The sequence below is a fragment of the Solenopsis invicta genome, chromosome 4 (assembly GCF_016802725.1).
Source record: "Solenopsis invicta isolate M01_SB chromosome 4, UNIL_Sinv_3.0, whole genome shotgun sequence".
In the NCBI taxonomy this organism is placed as follows: domain Eukaryota; kingdom Metazoa; phylum Arthropoda; class Insecta; order Hymenoptera; family Formicidae; genus Solenopsis; species Solenopsis invicta.
Genome location: NC_052667.1, coordinates 16,015,097 through 16,030,866, shown reverse-complemented (window position 1 = coordinate 16,030,866; position 15,770 = coordinate 16,015,097). Strand labels below are relative to the sequence as shown.

Genomic DNA, 15,770 nt, shown 5'->3' with positions numbered 1-15,770 from the left:
CAAAAAAATAGCAAGAATTAAGCTTAACATCTAATATATTCTGAGGATTGGGAATGGATATCTTTAAGACTCCCGATATGATGTCCACAGGATGTCCATAGGGAAGAATAAGGCGCTTATTTGCTAGTCTACGGAACGTCTTATATATATCTCGGGCCTATAACACGTAATCCCCAGGATTATCTCGCTCCCGATAGGTCGTCCTTAGGACGTCCTGTGGTATTAGGGAATTTGTGCCGGTAATTGTTTAGAATACGGACTGCATCTCCGATTTTGACGAAATTAGCCTTATTCGACGCGTTTTCACTCAAAATGAACAAATCTGGCAGAAAAAGTGTCGCTCTGTCCCGCGAACCGAGTTATCAAGCGTTAAAATTGGCGATTGTACAGGTTAAGATACTTGTCATCTTGGCGTATTGTAATGAACTGAGCATGTGCTGTGATAGAAATGGGCACGAAATTTAAAATGTTTATTAATAATTACCCTAATAGCACACTAACGTCCTAAGAACATCCTGAGGCTTTTGTAAAAGTGCAATTGAGACAATCTCAGAACATTTTCAAATGTACTGTGATAGACGTAGTATGTTCTACGAATGATCGAATGTCCGGGGTGCCTCGTTTCATAGACATTTGCCGCAAATGTCTATGGTTTCAGAACAGTCTCCGAAAAAGATTGGAACGGGATGGCTACAGTCGGACGCATATACACGCACACATAGACAGCTAGGAGCGCGCGCGCGTGCTCGTGTAGGCGTAGGATACGAGGGTTAGGTTAGATTAGGTTAAGCACGTATAGTATCAAATAAATAGAATTTATTTTAAATGTACATAATCTTGATACTTGTTGCGTATGTACATTATTACAAAATGCAATAGAGATAACAAACATATTGGAAATGCACAAAAAATCTTATAAATTTAATATTGCAACATCAACATTTTTAAGAACAATATATATATCAGAAAAAGTGTGTGTGTGCGTGTGTGTGCGCGTGCGTGTGTGTGTGCGCGTGCGTGTGTGTGTGCTGTGCGTGCGTAAAATTATGTAAATTATGCATATAATTATATATAAGGTTGCCTCTTCAATTTCTCCTCGAGTCAGCATAGATAACAGGATAACACGGAGAACACTGATTGCGTCAGTAATCCTGGGCTGCACCCAGATAGACCCCAGCACTTTGTTTACGATGTGCAAGATCTGTTTTCTTCCGATATGCTTCTTCAATTTCCCCTCGAGTCAGCACAAATAATACAGAGAATTCTGATTGTGTCAGCAATCCTGGGCTGCACCTAGATAGGCTCCAGCACTTCGTTAAAGATTTGCAGAATCTGAAATCACATGTCAATTGTTAAAGAAATAGTTATTCCCACATAGAGATTGACCTTCAGTGGATGTCCATCGCCCTTCCCTAGCTCCATGGGACGTCTATCTCTATGATGGAAGTTAGATGGACGTCTATTAGAAGTCCATAAAACATCCATAGTTCCATGGGGTTTTACTTCTATCATGGAAGTCAGATAGATCTTCATTAGATATCTATGTAATTTCCATAGCTTCATGGGATTTTATTTCCATGAAGGAAGTCAGATGGACGTTCATTAAACATCCATCTAATCTCCATAGCTTCATGAAATTTTATTTCCATCATGAAAGTCAGATGGACGTGCATTAAAAGTCCATAAAACCTCCATAGCTTCATGAAATTTTCCATTATGGAAGTCAGATCGACGTCCATTAGAAATCCATAAAACCTCCATAGCTTCATGGAATTTCACTTTCGTCATAAAAATCAGACAGATCTCCATTAGAAGTCCATGAAACTTCCATAGTTTCATGGGATCTTATTTCCATCATAGAAGTCAGATGGACGTTCATTAAAAATCCATGGAACCTCCATAGCTCCATAGGATTTCACTTCCGTCATGGAAGTCAGATAGATCTCTATTAGAACCTTATCCCAACTCTATGACAAATATATTCTATCAATACATTATAAACGTCCATTGAACATTTGTTATAAGTTAATGTAGAATAATGGAAAATTATATGTTGAGATATTTACATGTAGTTTGGTCTTACATTTATGTCTCTTTCACACTGGACGTGAAAACGCTTGCGGCAAGCGTTTCCGCGTCCAGTGTGCAGGAGCCATTAGATCGTCTTATAAGTACACATACGATCTTTTATTCATTGTCAAATGGGCGTATTAGCTTCTTAAGATTGTGCTTAAGACAATTTTAAATTGAGAACAGACCCACATAGAAATTGACCTCCAGTTGATGTCCATCACCCTTCCATAGTTCCATGGAAGGTCTATCTTCATGGTAGAAGTCAGATGAACATCCATTAGAAATCCATGAAACATCCATAGCTTCATGGGATTTTATTTCTACTATGGAAGTCAGATGGACGTCCATTAGAAGTCTATAAAATCTCTATAGCTTCATGAGATTTTACTTTCATCATAGAAGTTAGATAGATTCCGTAAAGCGTATAATGCGCATGACGTAATCCTTGTCGATCACTAAAAGTTAAACAAGGATAAAATGTTACATTACGTACATCATGCGCTCTCTTTATGGAATTTGGTCATTATCTCTTTATCAAAACAATTATGCAACTAATTTATTTATAACAATTATAAAGCCTTGTGTACACGATACTAGAGAAATTGGTCCGAGAGAGAGAATTGACCAATCGCATTAATCAATTAGCCTAATTGTTCAAATGCGATTGATCAATTCTCTCTCCGTTCGAGATCTCGGACCAATTTCTAGCAATGTGTACACAAAGCTTAACAACTATGATAATTAAAAAAGCGTCATATATGTTTCTTTAGTAATTTTTCCCGGTGAATCGAACCTAACCTCTACGGCAAACGTCCATTAAACGTCCATTGGAGGCTTTTGTTCTATGTGGGTTTGAACAGTAATGACTTTTCAGTATCGTTACAGTGTCATTGCTTAGCTTTTCTACCATATATAATATCTGCAAAGCTGTAATGACACCGAATTGTTGCCATGAGTTACAGAATATGCCTACATTGAGAAATATTTAATATTTTGTATTTAATATCTTGTACCTTAATACAACACTGATTTTTCTTCCAATATGCCTCTTCAATCTCTCCTCAAATCAGCACAGATAACAGGGAGAACACTGATTGCATCAGCAATCCAGAGCTGCGTCCAGAAACATTGGCTGCACAAAGATAGCATTTTATCCTTAATTGTTTAACATTTGATAAACAAATAAAGGTAAAATGATACTTAATGTTTCTGGACGCAGCCCTGTAGAAATTCAGCCATGTCGGCCACGCGTTGATGCTGGCAATGCCGGAACCCAAATAGTCAGAGAAGAAACCGGAACTACGTATCGGAATTACATATGAAGATGGCGTTGGTGTACGTAGCATTTTCACGCCAGTAGTGCGCATGCCGCACGACCTGAAAATATACGCCTGCGAAAGAAAGGCGTACGCATCATTTCAGTATGACTTGAGAACAGACGCGCGCAAAAGAAAAGCGTACAGTATTATTTTAGTACGCTCAGTACGACCTAAGAATAAACGCGCATAAAAGAAAACGAGATGATACCGTAAGCGATGTTCTAGCGATAGCCTTTGTACGCTCCGAATAAGACGTATCAAAATGAAATAATACGCAGAATATCACGTGTTGTTAGGGTACATCACTGCCATATTTACTACATTTGATTGTGCAATGTATATTGTACTCCCCCCCCCCTCTCATTGATAATAAAATATATTATAAAAATGTTAAATAAAATGTAAACACTGTGTTGGATTTAAAAAATTATTTGCGACTCACGCAAACTCATGTGGAGGAAGCAGTACATCTATAAATCTTGTTTCAAAATTTCTATTTGTACATAAGATGTGTTTATTAATTAAATTAATTAATTTTATAAAATAAATTGTTTTAATGACTTAATAAAAAAATCTACATTGCACAAAAACTAATAAATTTTAGAATCCAACAGTGTTCTGGTAAATACATTCAAGTGTAGTAGATGTGGCAATAATTATTAATGAAGAAACATTTCAAATTTTGTGCACATATTTCTATCACAGCGCATCAGTTACATTACGCCGAGATGACTAGTTTTCTAACCTTTACAATCCCCAACTTTAATGCTTGATATTTCAGTTCAGAAGCAGAGCGACACATTTTTCTGCCAGATTCGTTTATTTTGAGTAAAAATGCATCGAATGAACCTAATTTTGTCAAAATTGGAGGTGCAGTCCGTATTCTGAACAATTACCTTTTTGCCAAATAAGCGTCATTTGCAGGAAGTTTTGCTTTTTACCTTTAATTTGAAATAATCTGCAGCTGAGGCGCATCGAATGATTGTAGAAACTCATGGTGAGGCTACCATTAGTGAAAGAACGTGTCGAGAATGGTTTCAACGCTACAAAAGTGGTGATTTTGGCATAAAGGACAAGGAGCGTCTCGGATCGGTGAAAAAGTTTGAAGGCGCAAAGTTAGAGGTATTATTGGGGTGAAACCATCACAGAACGTCACTATCAAGCACAACTAATGCGTTTGAGCCAAGCATTGCAGGAAAAACGGTCACAATACGAGCAAATACACGAAAAAGTGATTTTGCTGCACGACACGCTCAGCCACATATTGCTTAGATCGTTAAAACCTATTTGGAAACACTGAAATGGAGCGTTTTACTCCACCCGTCGTATTCTCCTGACATTGCCCCTTCCGATTACTACCTGTTCCGATCAATGACGCACGGCCTGGCTGAGCAGCATTTCCGTATTACAAAGAGGCCAAAAACTGGGTCGATTCGTGGATCGCCTCAAAAAGCAAACAGTTTTTTTGACGCAGAATTCGCATGCTGCCAGAAAGTTGAGGAAAAGTTGTGGTTAGCGATGAACAGTACTTTCAAGAATAAGTATGTAACCATTTTTCCACAATCAATCCTCAAATTTTGACAAAAAAACAGTTTTCCATTTGTTTTCCATTTGTACTCCTAATAATTAAACTAATTATTATGAAAATTAAGTCAACATATATCTAATAAATTATTAGTATCTTATTTGCATAGAATAGTAATATAGTAATGATAATATAAAATATTAATAAAAAAATACATTAAAAATATAATAAATTATGAAATATATATAAAATTCTATATGATACTTGTATAAATTAATATTTACTTGTATTTTTGAATATTGTAATAAACAAATAATTTGATGGTAAAAACAAAATAAAATTTATTTATTTATTTATAATAAATTATAATACGTATTTTTGTTACAATTTCATAATAACAGACGTTTTGAATTTATTCTATATAGGTATAGGTTGAATTTATTATATATAGGTATAGGTTCAGAATTGAGAAGTTATGCCGTTACTTTTTGTGATGCCATTACCGTAACGCGTTATTTTTTAAAATTAGTAACAAGTAACAGTAACGAGTTATTTCTTACAAAAAATAATGGTAACGGCCCTGAAAAAAAAATCCGATAGAAAACGATAGAATCTAGGACAAGAAACCCGATTCAAAACAATAGAATTCTATTGTTTTTAATCAAGTTCCTTAACCCAGACTCTATCGTTTTTTATCGGTTTTTATATCAGGGGGGTTAATTTTTAGAAAAATATTTTCCCAACCAAGAACTTTTGATATAAAATTATGATATTTTTCTATCTATGCGTATTTTTTACCTATATGCGAATATCTATATTTTCTATAAACAAAGTTCTAAATTAAAATATATGGTAGTATAGTTTATCTAAAGTAAGTATATTAAAAATTAATAAATATAGGATCTCGATACAATCCTTGAAAGCATATCTATACAAATATATATGTGCGAATTGATATTAAATAGTTCTTTCATTGTCGTTATTTATTAACGTATTTAGCGTTTTAGCGATTCACTATTACATTTACTTTGACATACTTTCAATATTTATGATCTGTACTGTCAATATTCTACTTTGCAATATTATTTTATGTTGCTCTATTTAAATATTTATGATAAAAAAGTAAAACGCATATTCATGATAAAGAAATAATTTACAATTTTATTTGTGTTTATCATAAACCTTGAAAATTCTTGATAGGAAAATTTTAATAAAATTTCGATGAATTTAACATTTCATTAAATTTGATAAAATGTGAATAAACAAAATATATCTTCTTGTTTTTAAGTTTTACCATACTGAAACAATCATCCAAATTTAATTATATTTGTGTTTAGAATAAAAGTTGTAAAAAGCATGTTTGTTTAATCATTAGAAATTAAATAGAATAATAATATTATTGATTCTAATTTACACAATTGCGTGCATAAGAAAATAAAAGATCCAAGATGAGAATTAAAAAATGTTGAATGGATTTGTAAATAACGCGTAATACGCAAGTAGGTGACTGCGTGTGACAGTTTCGTAACGTTGAGCGTGTCACAGGAAGATGAACATTATCCACTCAACGTGCTCCAAACTACCACTTTATTCTCTATTTGAACGTAAAGCTGCTCATATTATCTGCAGCCTTATTTATTTAACCCACATATTCATGCCAATTTGCGAAATGTTTCTTCTTCCTCTTTAGTTCGTCTGGGAAAAATTCTTGTTACTAATTAATAAATATAATTATTTGGATTTATATATTTATTTGTGCATTTTTAATTATCAGAATTTCTTATGTTACTTTATTAATTATTTTTTACAATTATTATAACTTTCTTTATTCATTTCCTTTATTATCAATTATCAATCTTCTTTTAATTTCGCGAACAATTAAAAGCTCGCAATATAAAGGCATTATAAAAAACACAAAAATAACTAATAATAATAACTAATAATGATAAAGAGAAAAATTATTATAATGCATAACTCTACCCTTATTAAATAAAATCGATAAGTATTAATGAGTGTTATATCTAGTTAATGTAGAATTATTATTTTTATTAAAATTTTTTTACTATTTGTATATCATTTTTCCACCAAATAAAATTATTAATTTTTTGGCGTACAGTTTAAGGAACTAGAAAATGTATATAAATTTACGTGTACAAAAATGTATATAAATATTAAGCATTAAAATTTATTTTTTCAGGACGCATTCCTATAATTATGTTACTCATACATGAGTATTTAATTTCATTTAAAACATTACATATTTTTATCTTAAAGTTTTGGAAATATGTAAAAGATTTACTTATAAGCCAAGGATGTATTTATGGTTTTAATTAAAAAAATCTCATTACAATACTTCTTTCCCTCCCTTTTTTTGTCATTTTGTCGGAGGTGAAAGAAACAAGAAGTATCGAATCATTTAACCTACAGAAAAAATACCGTTATTTTTTATTATTATTCTTTTTACTTATAATTATTTTTTTCATAGTCTCAATTTTGAGGAGTTTTATCTATGTAAAAAGTAACAAACAAATATATAAGATTCGAACTGATTGTCTATAGAAATCAAATAATTTATTTAAGGTTGTGACAATGATAATTTACGATCAGCATTACATAATATGGTAAGTTGCTAGTCAATAATCTGTGATTATAATCACAGATTTGCGCAATTTTGCAGACATAGTTGTTTGGGAATATATGTATATATAAAGGCATAATTTACTCACAAATACAATTAATGTTTTCAAATATGTGTAACTAATCCCTTAAACAAAATATATACAATTACATAACTATACATAATTATTATTAATATAATACTGTACAATAATATTAAAAAATAATAGTATTATTTTTGTAATATTTTATGATAAGTTATTCTCAACACGTAAATTATCACTAAAAATATTATTTACAAAATGCTGCAAAATAATATCTATGTATCATACAATTTTTAAGTATAAATCCAAACGGACGATTTGTTTTTCAACGATAAGAAGATGGATTGATCTTGGAGTTATTCGTATCTATTCGCCATGATCTTCTCCCACCGCCAACTACCTCAATATATTTGCTTTGCTCTCCCTTCCTCAGGAGTAATCATTTGTCTGTTCAGCATTGCTCAGTGTACAACTTCGATGCTACAGTTAGTGGGCTTAAGCCACGCCAGCATTGTACATTAACAGTGCTTTCTTAGTTCTTTAAATCAAATGATTCCTTTCCATTTTTTAAATTGGTGATTTTTTTCTTTTCTCTTTCCCGCTTTTTGTTTTCACATTTCTTTTTATTTTTCAATTGTCTTTTGCATGTAGTTTAATCTTCTTGTCTATTTTTATTTATTAATTTTGTATCTTTTGTGTAAACACTACAGAATTTCGTCAAACATTAGTGAAGCTTTTCAGTGAACATTTTCTTGTCAGTTGCTGTAAGAAAAAGAAACAAAAGGAAGATGAAGAAAATCTTTAGACTGAGATTTGTAATTATTATTCTATGCAGCATCATTCTGTTTTTGTGCTATGGCGGTAAGTAATAGAAATGTTTAAAAATATAAAGTTTTCCAATTTTGTTTTCTAGTGGATGTGAAATACGTTATTAATTAATTGGAGATATCATTAAACATGTTATTAATTGTTGGATATATCATTGACAAAGGATAGTAAAGTGTTCGGTTGTTTCTCCTTAATACTTCACGCAATATATTATTAATTATCAAAATATGGAAAGCGGGGAATAGAATATTCATTTATAAGCCTAATTTCCAAAATTACAAAGTAAATATTTTTTTCAATGCCTCCGAGATTATTTATTGCAAAAAAATATTTTAGATAAAGTTTATTTGGTTTTTACAAACAAAATCAAATAACAATATACAGATAACAATAACAAATAACAATAACAAATAACAATGATAATAATTTTATTATATTTTTTCCAAAAAAATCCTTTCCATCTATTTTTGCAAAACTATTATTGCTATTTAATTTTATGATAAGAATTAGATTTCTACATTTTTATGACATAGATTTTTTCTGAAAATATTGTTGAAAAAAGAATTTAAGCATTTTTAACCATTTTCAATGATATTTTAATCATTAAATGTAGAGTAGATATGAAAAATATATTCCTTAGATTTTTGTATTTAATGACATATTTTAAGAAAATAAAAACCAGTATCAAATACATAAATAATGTCCCATGTAAATTTTATGAACAATAGTGTATATATGTTGAGAAAGGTTGCTAATATTAACATATCACTTTGTTTTTAGGTAGATATATTTCTTAAATAGAATCTAAAAATAAAACTTTGGAAATATAAATATTAAAAAGTGTCTCCTGTCATAATATTGTTTCGAATTTTGCGATAACTAAGTTTTTCAAGATAAGTAAAAATATTAGCATGTAATAAAATCAGCCTCAAAATCAATATAGTAAACAATAATGCTATATTTTTTTTTTCTTTTACATAAGTCATCTATACAAAATTCAAGTTAATATGAGGATTCTTAGAAATCTTTTTCCCTTCTAGGTAAAGCATTTTTTCCAATTTATACAAATATTTTATGCTGTTCCGCAAAACGCAACATGTAACGTAATAACATAAATATTCTTTTATATTAATAATTTAATAGATGCCATAATGTTGTGCGTTAATTCTACGTGGTTTTTACTAGAAGGATTATAAGGATTATACTTGGTCTTTGTTGGTTTTAGATCACTTCTGTATATAACACTTGTATTATGTAAGGGTTTGGTGACAATTGGTCAAAAATAATTGATCGAAAACATTTGCTTGAAAGACAATTCGTCGAAAGAAAATTGATCGAAAAGACAATTGGTCGAAAGGACAATTGGTCGCAAGGACAATTGGTCGAAGGGACAATTGGTCGAAAGCACAATTGATCGAAAAAACAATTAGTCGAAAATACAATCTGAAAAACATAAATTGAGAAATCCATGTGGTACTGAGAACGCGTGAGCGGGGAGCTTTGTTCCTCCCCCCTACACCCCTATCTGTATTTTTTCTAATCTAACCCATCCCTGTTTTAGTTGTAATTTGCCCAAGGATACCAATTGACGTTGCGATATTAGATTTGAAATTATGGCTAAATTATGATAATTAGTTCTAGATAATTATCAATTTCGACAGATTGTATTTTCGACCAATTTTTCTTTCGATCAATTGTCCTTTCGATCAATTTCCTTTCGACTAATTGTCTTTTCGACCAATTTTGGATAATTTAGTGACATCTAATCTCAATCTTGTTTTGATCTGTGTTAAGTATGTAAAAGTTTGCCAAAAAATTATTGAAAAGTGTATTTAATTGGAGGAGTTACATAAGTTTGACTTATTTTGACTGTTCTTATATTTATTTTTATTATTTTTAAAGTATTATTTCTATTAAAAACAACGTAATATACTTATGAGAAATACTGTTTCTGTTATTTCGACACAATCTCGTTTGAAGATTAAGAAGATTTTTTGCTACTTGCTAATAAGCAGTAACCATAAACAATTCTGTCCGTAGAGTGAGTGTCGTATAAGAGTTCGCAACATAATAACGTGTAAGAGTATATGTATTTTTACAAGACTAATGTTTCGATTTTTTAAATAAAGTTTATTTTTATTTGACATTCTGTTAAATAAAGAAAAGAGAAGAAAAAAGAGAAAATCTTAAATATTTAGCAGCTCTTCATATATTATAAATAGCATAAAGCTTGCAAGCAAAATCTTTCTAAGAAAAAATATTTTATTCAAGTTGACAAATTAAAATTTAAAGAAAACCAAAAAATCTATCTAAAAAAGTTTGGAAATGCTTAAACGTTAATTAAAGTCTTTGCGTACTCTTATACAGCTAGATATAAAAGTTCGAAAACGTTGTTTGTGATTTTTTGTTTGATTCTAGAAAATAATTTATTTTGTTATTGGTAAAATTGAGATATTAATTATCATTCATTGAACTCTTAAAATAAACAAATTTTTATTAAAATAACTATTAACTTTTTCTACATCAAGATAAGGCTTAAGTACGTACTCTAATACCCTAATGATTATTGAATTTTTGCTTATAGTTTAATTTTATGCTTATATAATTGCTTATATATTAATTTGTATTTATTGTTTCGTATATATTCTATTTTATTAATTATAATTATATATTGTCTTATAAATATTTGTAAAACGCATCAGCGGTATTTGAACCTAAGATTACGGAACAATACTCTAATATGCTAACGCTAATACGCTAATCGTATGCTTGAGATGTCAATATAAAGGTTTAGATATTTACTTTTTTTATGACTATTATGCCACATTTTTCAAATCATTTTAGAATTAAAACTAATGTTTTAATTCTTCTTATTATTATAGATTGCATTTGTAAGCGTAAATTGTATTTTTGTAAATAAAAATTTTAATATTTTAATAAATTATGTTATTAAAAACTTATTACAGAGAAAGGTAGGGGAGTTGTAACTAGAAAATATTAAAAATATTATAAAAAGTTACAATTGCATTATCATCTTTATTTTTTATAATTAAAGTAATAGTTCTCCGGTCTTCTGTAATCGATCCTTTCATCCATATCGCAATTACGATTATCTATTTTTTAAATTAACGTCAGTTTAGTTTGACCATGTGAATAAAAAATATAAATTCGTCGTACAATAATGCGGACCAGGATAACACACATGGCCTGCTGCGTTGATTTTTTAATTTATATGGAAGAGAAGATTGTACGGGCGCAATGAAGATAATTAAAAACTAAGATTGAAACGTTTGTAATTCGCTATGTAACGCTTGTTAGCTAATTACATTACTCACACACCTGTGTTGGCTCTATCGGTACGAATTCTTATTTTGATTTATTTCGTCAGAGTCTTTCCTAAAACAATTTTAAAATAATAATGTTAAAATTGATGCCTTAATCACTGAATAAAACAACAATAACATTTCATAACGTTTTAAGTGTCAGTAAGTGTGTAACTTTTATTTCGTAAAATAAGATGTATAAAATCAGTATTGTTATATCATTAATTTAAATTATTTTAATTTGTGACTACCTTAATTTGACCACACCCAGATAGCAAGCTGACGTTATTTATCATTTTAAGGTAAAAATGACATCAAATAATGTCAGCTTGGGGGATTACTTTGAAGGCGACGAAATAGATATGAAAGAATAAATAAATACTTTTTGAAATAAATAAAAACTGATCTTACTTTTTGGACACAGTAGTAGTTATACTTTGTTGTATATGAAATTTTTTTACTTGCTGATTTTTCTAATTCAAAAAAAGGTTTTTAATATGAAACAAGTTTTTTTTTGTATAAGATGGGTCTTATCGACTTGAATCTTACTAAGTTCAAATTAAGCTCCAGACTCAAAATCTAATTGATCAATCAAATGGCTCTTTTGATAGCTTTCAAAAACTTTTGCATGTAACATTTTTCTTCAAAATTTATTCTCTTCGAGATATTTTAAAATGTTAGTGCTACTGTTGAAAGCCAACTTTCAAGCCTCATAATTCGAAAGTCATCAATGAAAAATTGTATTATAGCATTTTGGAAAGTCAGAATATGCAATAATAAATGGGGATTTTTGAGTGTCTCATCATAAGTTCCACGATTTACGGTTTCACGATCACCAAATCTAATATTTATAATTAAGCAAATCATTACATCCCGTGTTTTTTTTTATTAATATGACTGTACTCTATCACTGCATGCAGAATTTATTATCAAATATTTGTTTATTGTATAATAAACAAGGTTTAAAGATTCATCTCAATAAATCTTGACAATATCCAATTAAAAAAATTTTTTTTTTCAACAACTGCACGCATGATCTAATAATGAATTTTTTACCAAATACATGTCATTCCAAGAGTAATAAGTTTATGATGATATCAACCACATGCGTTTATTAATGTAGCAAAAACCCGGTTACCTCATATTAGGAACCTGTCCCACAATAGGAGATTTTACTTTAACTATTCTGAATCTCATATGTCTGGACTTATGAGGTAGAATAATTATCGAAAATTAATAGTAATAGTTACAGAATCGAATATTATTAAATAATAAACAAATTAACAAATAAGTAAAGGTCAATAAACAAACAAACTATAAGTTAGAAATAAATAAATAATATCTATGCATTTAAACTCAATTTAACACTATAAAATCGTAATTTTTTCAACGTGTATGTTTTGGACTCGTTTGTTTATTGATGTTTACTTATTCGTTGAATTGCTTGAACGCTTTGATATCAGTATTTGATATTAGTATTGATTAGTATTTAGTCTATTTATACTTTGTATTAAATAATATACTTCTTATAAGGGGAGCCCGCAAGATGTGGGTCACCGATTTTAATAAAATTTTATGGGTGTGTAGTATTCACTCACATCTTTACTGTAGTAAAGCAGTTTGTTGCGGATATTAGGCATTTTCGAGAAAATAACGATTAAATATTTCCAGCACCTATAGTATCGTTACAGTTTTTAGTTTTTTTTAAAATAAGTTTTTTCTAAATAAAAATAAACAATAACAAAACTGCTTTACTCGGAGACTGTTGTAATAATGACGATTTTCCTTACACCGAACGCTACGCTGTTGACTTGACAATCATTCTTCTGTAACGGTACTGTAGGTGCTAGAAATATTTAATCATTTTCTCGGGAATGTCCAATATTCGCAACAAATTGCTTTACTACAGTAAAGATGTAAGTGAATACTACATATCCATAACATTTTATTAAAATTGGTGACTTACATCTCGCGAGCTCTTCTTGTTAGATTATATATTCTTTCAGATAATATTGTGATACGACTTTAGTTCTTAGATATTACTAGTTTTTCAGTAGATAATTTTTTAAACATCTATAGAAAGTTTAGAGATTCTTACTATTTTTGATTTTCAGTAACCTCTTTAGTGTTTATCTTAAGCTTTGTATCCGCAATGCTAGATATCGGTTCGAGATCTCGGATAGAGAGAAAATTAACCAATCGCATTTGAACAATTTGCTTAACCAACTAATTTTTCCGAATTGTACAATTTAAACAATGTTAAATATATTATTGATTAATATTATTAACTCATTTTATATGTTTATATCTTGCTAAAACTGTTTTATAATTTTATTCTCACTTTTATATATAAAGAATCTGTTTTCAGCAGATTTTATATTACAAAAGGTCTCAAGTATATGAATTACATACTTTTATTTCTTTAATTATTTAAGCAGATCATGTTTTTATCAAAATTAATAAAACGCAATGTTTATCAAAATTAATAAAGCGCAACTTTTTCAGAAAGTTGTTGTAAGAAAAGTCGGTATTGGCGATTTTTCTAAACAAAATTTTATTTTTATAAAATATACTGTATACAATTAATAATAATTTTTCTGTTTAATCAATAAAATTAAAAGATTTATACAATTAAAAATTTTAATATGAATGTAAATGACATAATAATAAACATTTATACAGAATATATAAAATGTATAAAATATATAAATTATGTAAAATATATAAAAAAATATTTTAAAGAAATTAAAATAAAAATAAATTATAATAAAAATTTTCGACAATAAACTTGAAATATAAAATTTAAGTATATTTTAATTTTTTTTGAGTAATGCAAATATTAGAGTAATGCAAAGTTTTTAATAATAATTACAAACAAAGTTATTAATTATTAGTCGTCATCAGAATCATTGTTTGCGAAATTTTTATGTTTATTAATTAAATCAATAATTGCAATTTAACTTAAAAATATTTACAAGAGAAGGAACGTTTATAAAATCACGAAAAATAGAAATGAAAATTTTTAAGCTGGGTGTGTGCGTGCGTGCGTGCGTGTGCGTGTGCGTGTGCGTGCGTGCGTGCGTGCGTGCGTGCGTGTGTGTGTGTGTGTGTGTGTGTGTGTGTGTGTGTGCGCGTGCGTGTATGCGTGTGTGTGTGTGTGTGCGTGCGTGTATGCGTGTGTGCTTGTGTGGGTGCATAATAAATTAATTATATTTAATATCATTACGTTATTGCAACAGTTTTAATCTTTAATTTTTACGTTTTAAATGACAGACAAAGTTAAAATGCGTGTACAGAAAGCTTTATTTGTGACTGTATTTTTTCAAAGTACGTAACTGCAATTAATTTTCTACTGATTTTCAGGGTAGTATGATTAAATTCCAACTACGTATGTATATGATGATGCATGATTAATTAAATAAAAATAATATAAAACAAATTAACTAAGTTAGGCCAAGATAATTACAGCAAGATTTTCGTGCTGAAATAACACTATATGTAGCTATTTATTTTGAATTGCACGCCATTACGTTTGATTTTAAACATATTGTAGCCCTTGAAATTAAAACACAAATAAATTGAAAATTAATTTAATAATAAATTAATTTAATAAGATGCTAACTTGCATTTTTTAAATCTTCCCATCCCGAAGAAAATAAAAAAAATAATATTATTGAATAAAAATAATATAATTGACTAAAAATTTTATAATTGTTTTTACATCCAATGATTATTTCTGAATAAACCCATGAGTTTTAAAATTATATTTATAGATACTGTAATATAAAAAAAACTTTTTTTTTCTTTTTTTATTTAATATAACAATAATAATTTTAAACTATGCAGAATTAAATTAGAGAATTGAATGTAATTTAAAGAGATATGATATTTTTATAAGTCCGTATATTAATAATATTTTTCAAAACTTTGAATTATTTTTATAATTACCTCTGAGACAAAATCGCATGGATAGACTTAAGTAATTATTATACAAATGATATTGTAATATAATATATGTCATGCAGAAATTCAAGATTATATA

The 15,770-nt window shown here is 29.1% G+C and overlaps 1 protein-coding gene and 1 long non-coding RNA gene across 4 annotated transcripts in view; one reads left to right on the top strand and one right to left on the bottom strand.

Annotated features, from left to right (window-relative positions):
- Positions 1-810: 810 nt before the first annotated feature.
- Positions 811-4,988, bottom strand: LOC120357627. Its single transcript, XR_005574636.1, has 3 exons — positions 4,334-4,988; positions 3,087-3,464; positions 811-1,332 (listed from the first exon to the last, which is right to left on the bottom strand). It is a non-coding gene; the product is annotated as an uncharacterized LOC120357627 (long non-coding RNA).
- Positions 4,989-7,994: 3,006 nt separating this feature from the next.
- Positions 7,995-15,770, top strand: part of LOC113004637 — a 124,306-nt gene continuing 116,530 nt past the window's right edge. Inside the window, exons 1-2 of one of the 3 annotated variants that reach the window (XM_026138594.2) lie at positions 7,995-8,062; positions 8,288-8,438. In XM_026138594.2, the coding sequence (XP_025994379.1) occupies positions 8,366-8,438 (73 nt within the window). In that variant the 5' untranslated portion in view covers positions 7,995-8,062; positions 8,288-8,365. Of the gene's footprint in view, positions 8,153-8,287; positions 8,439-15,770 lie in introns of all 3 variants that reach the window. The other 2 variants (XM_026138593.2, XM_026138595.2) reach the window with 2 other exon arrangements.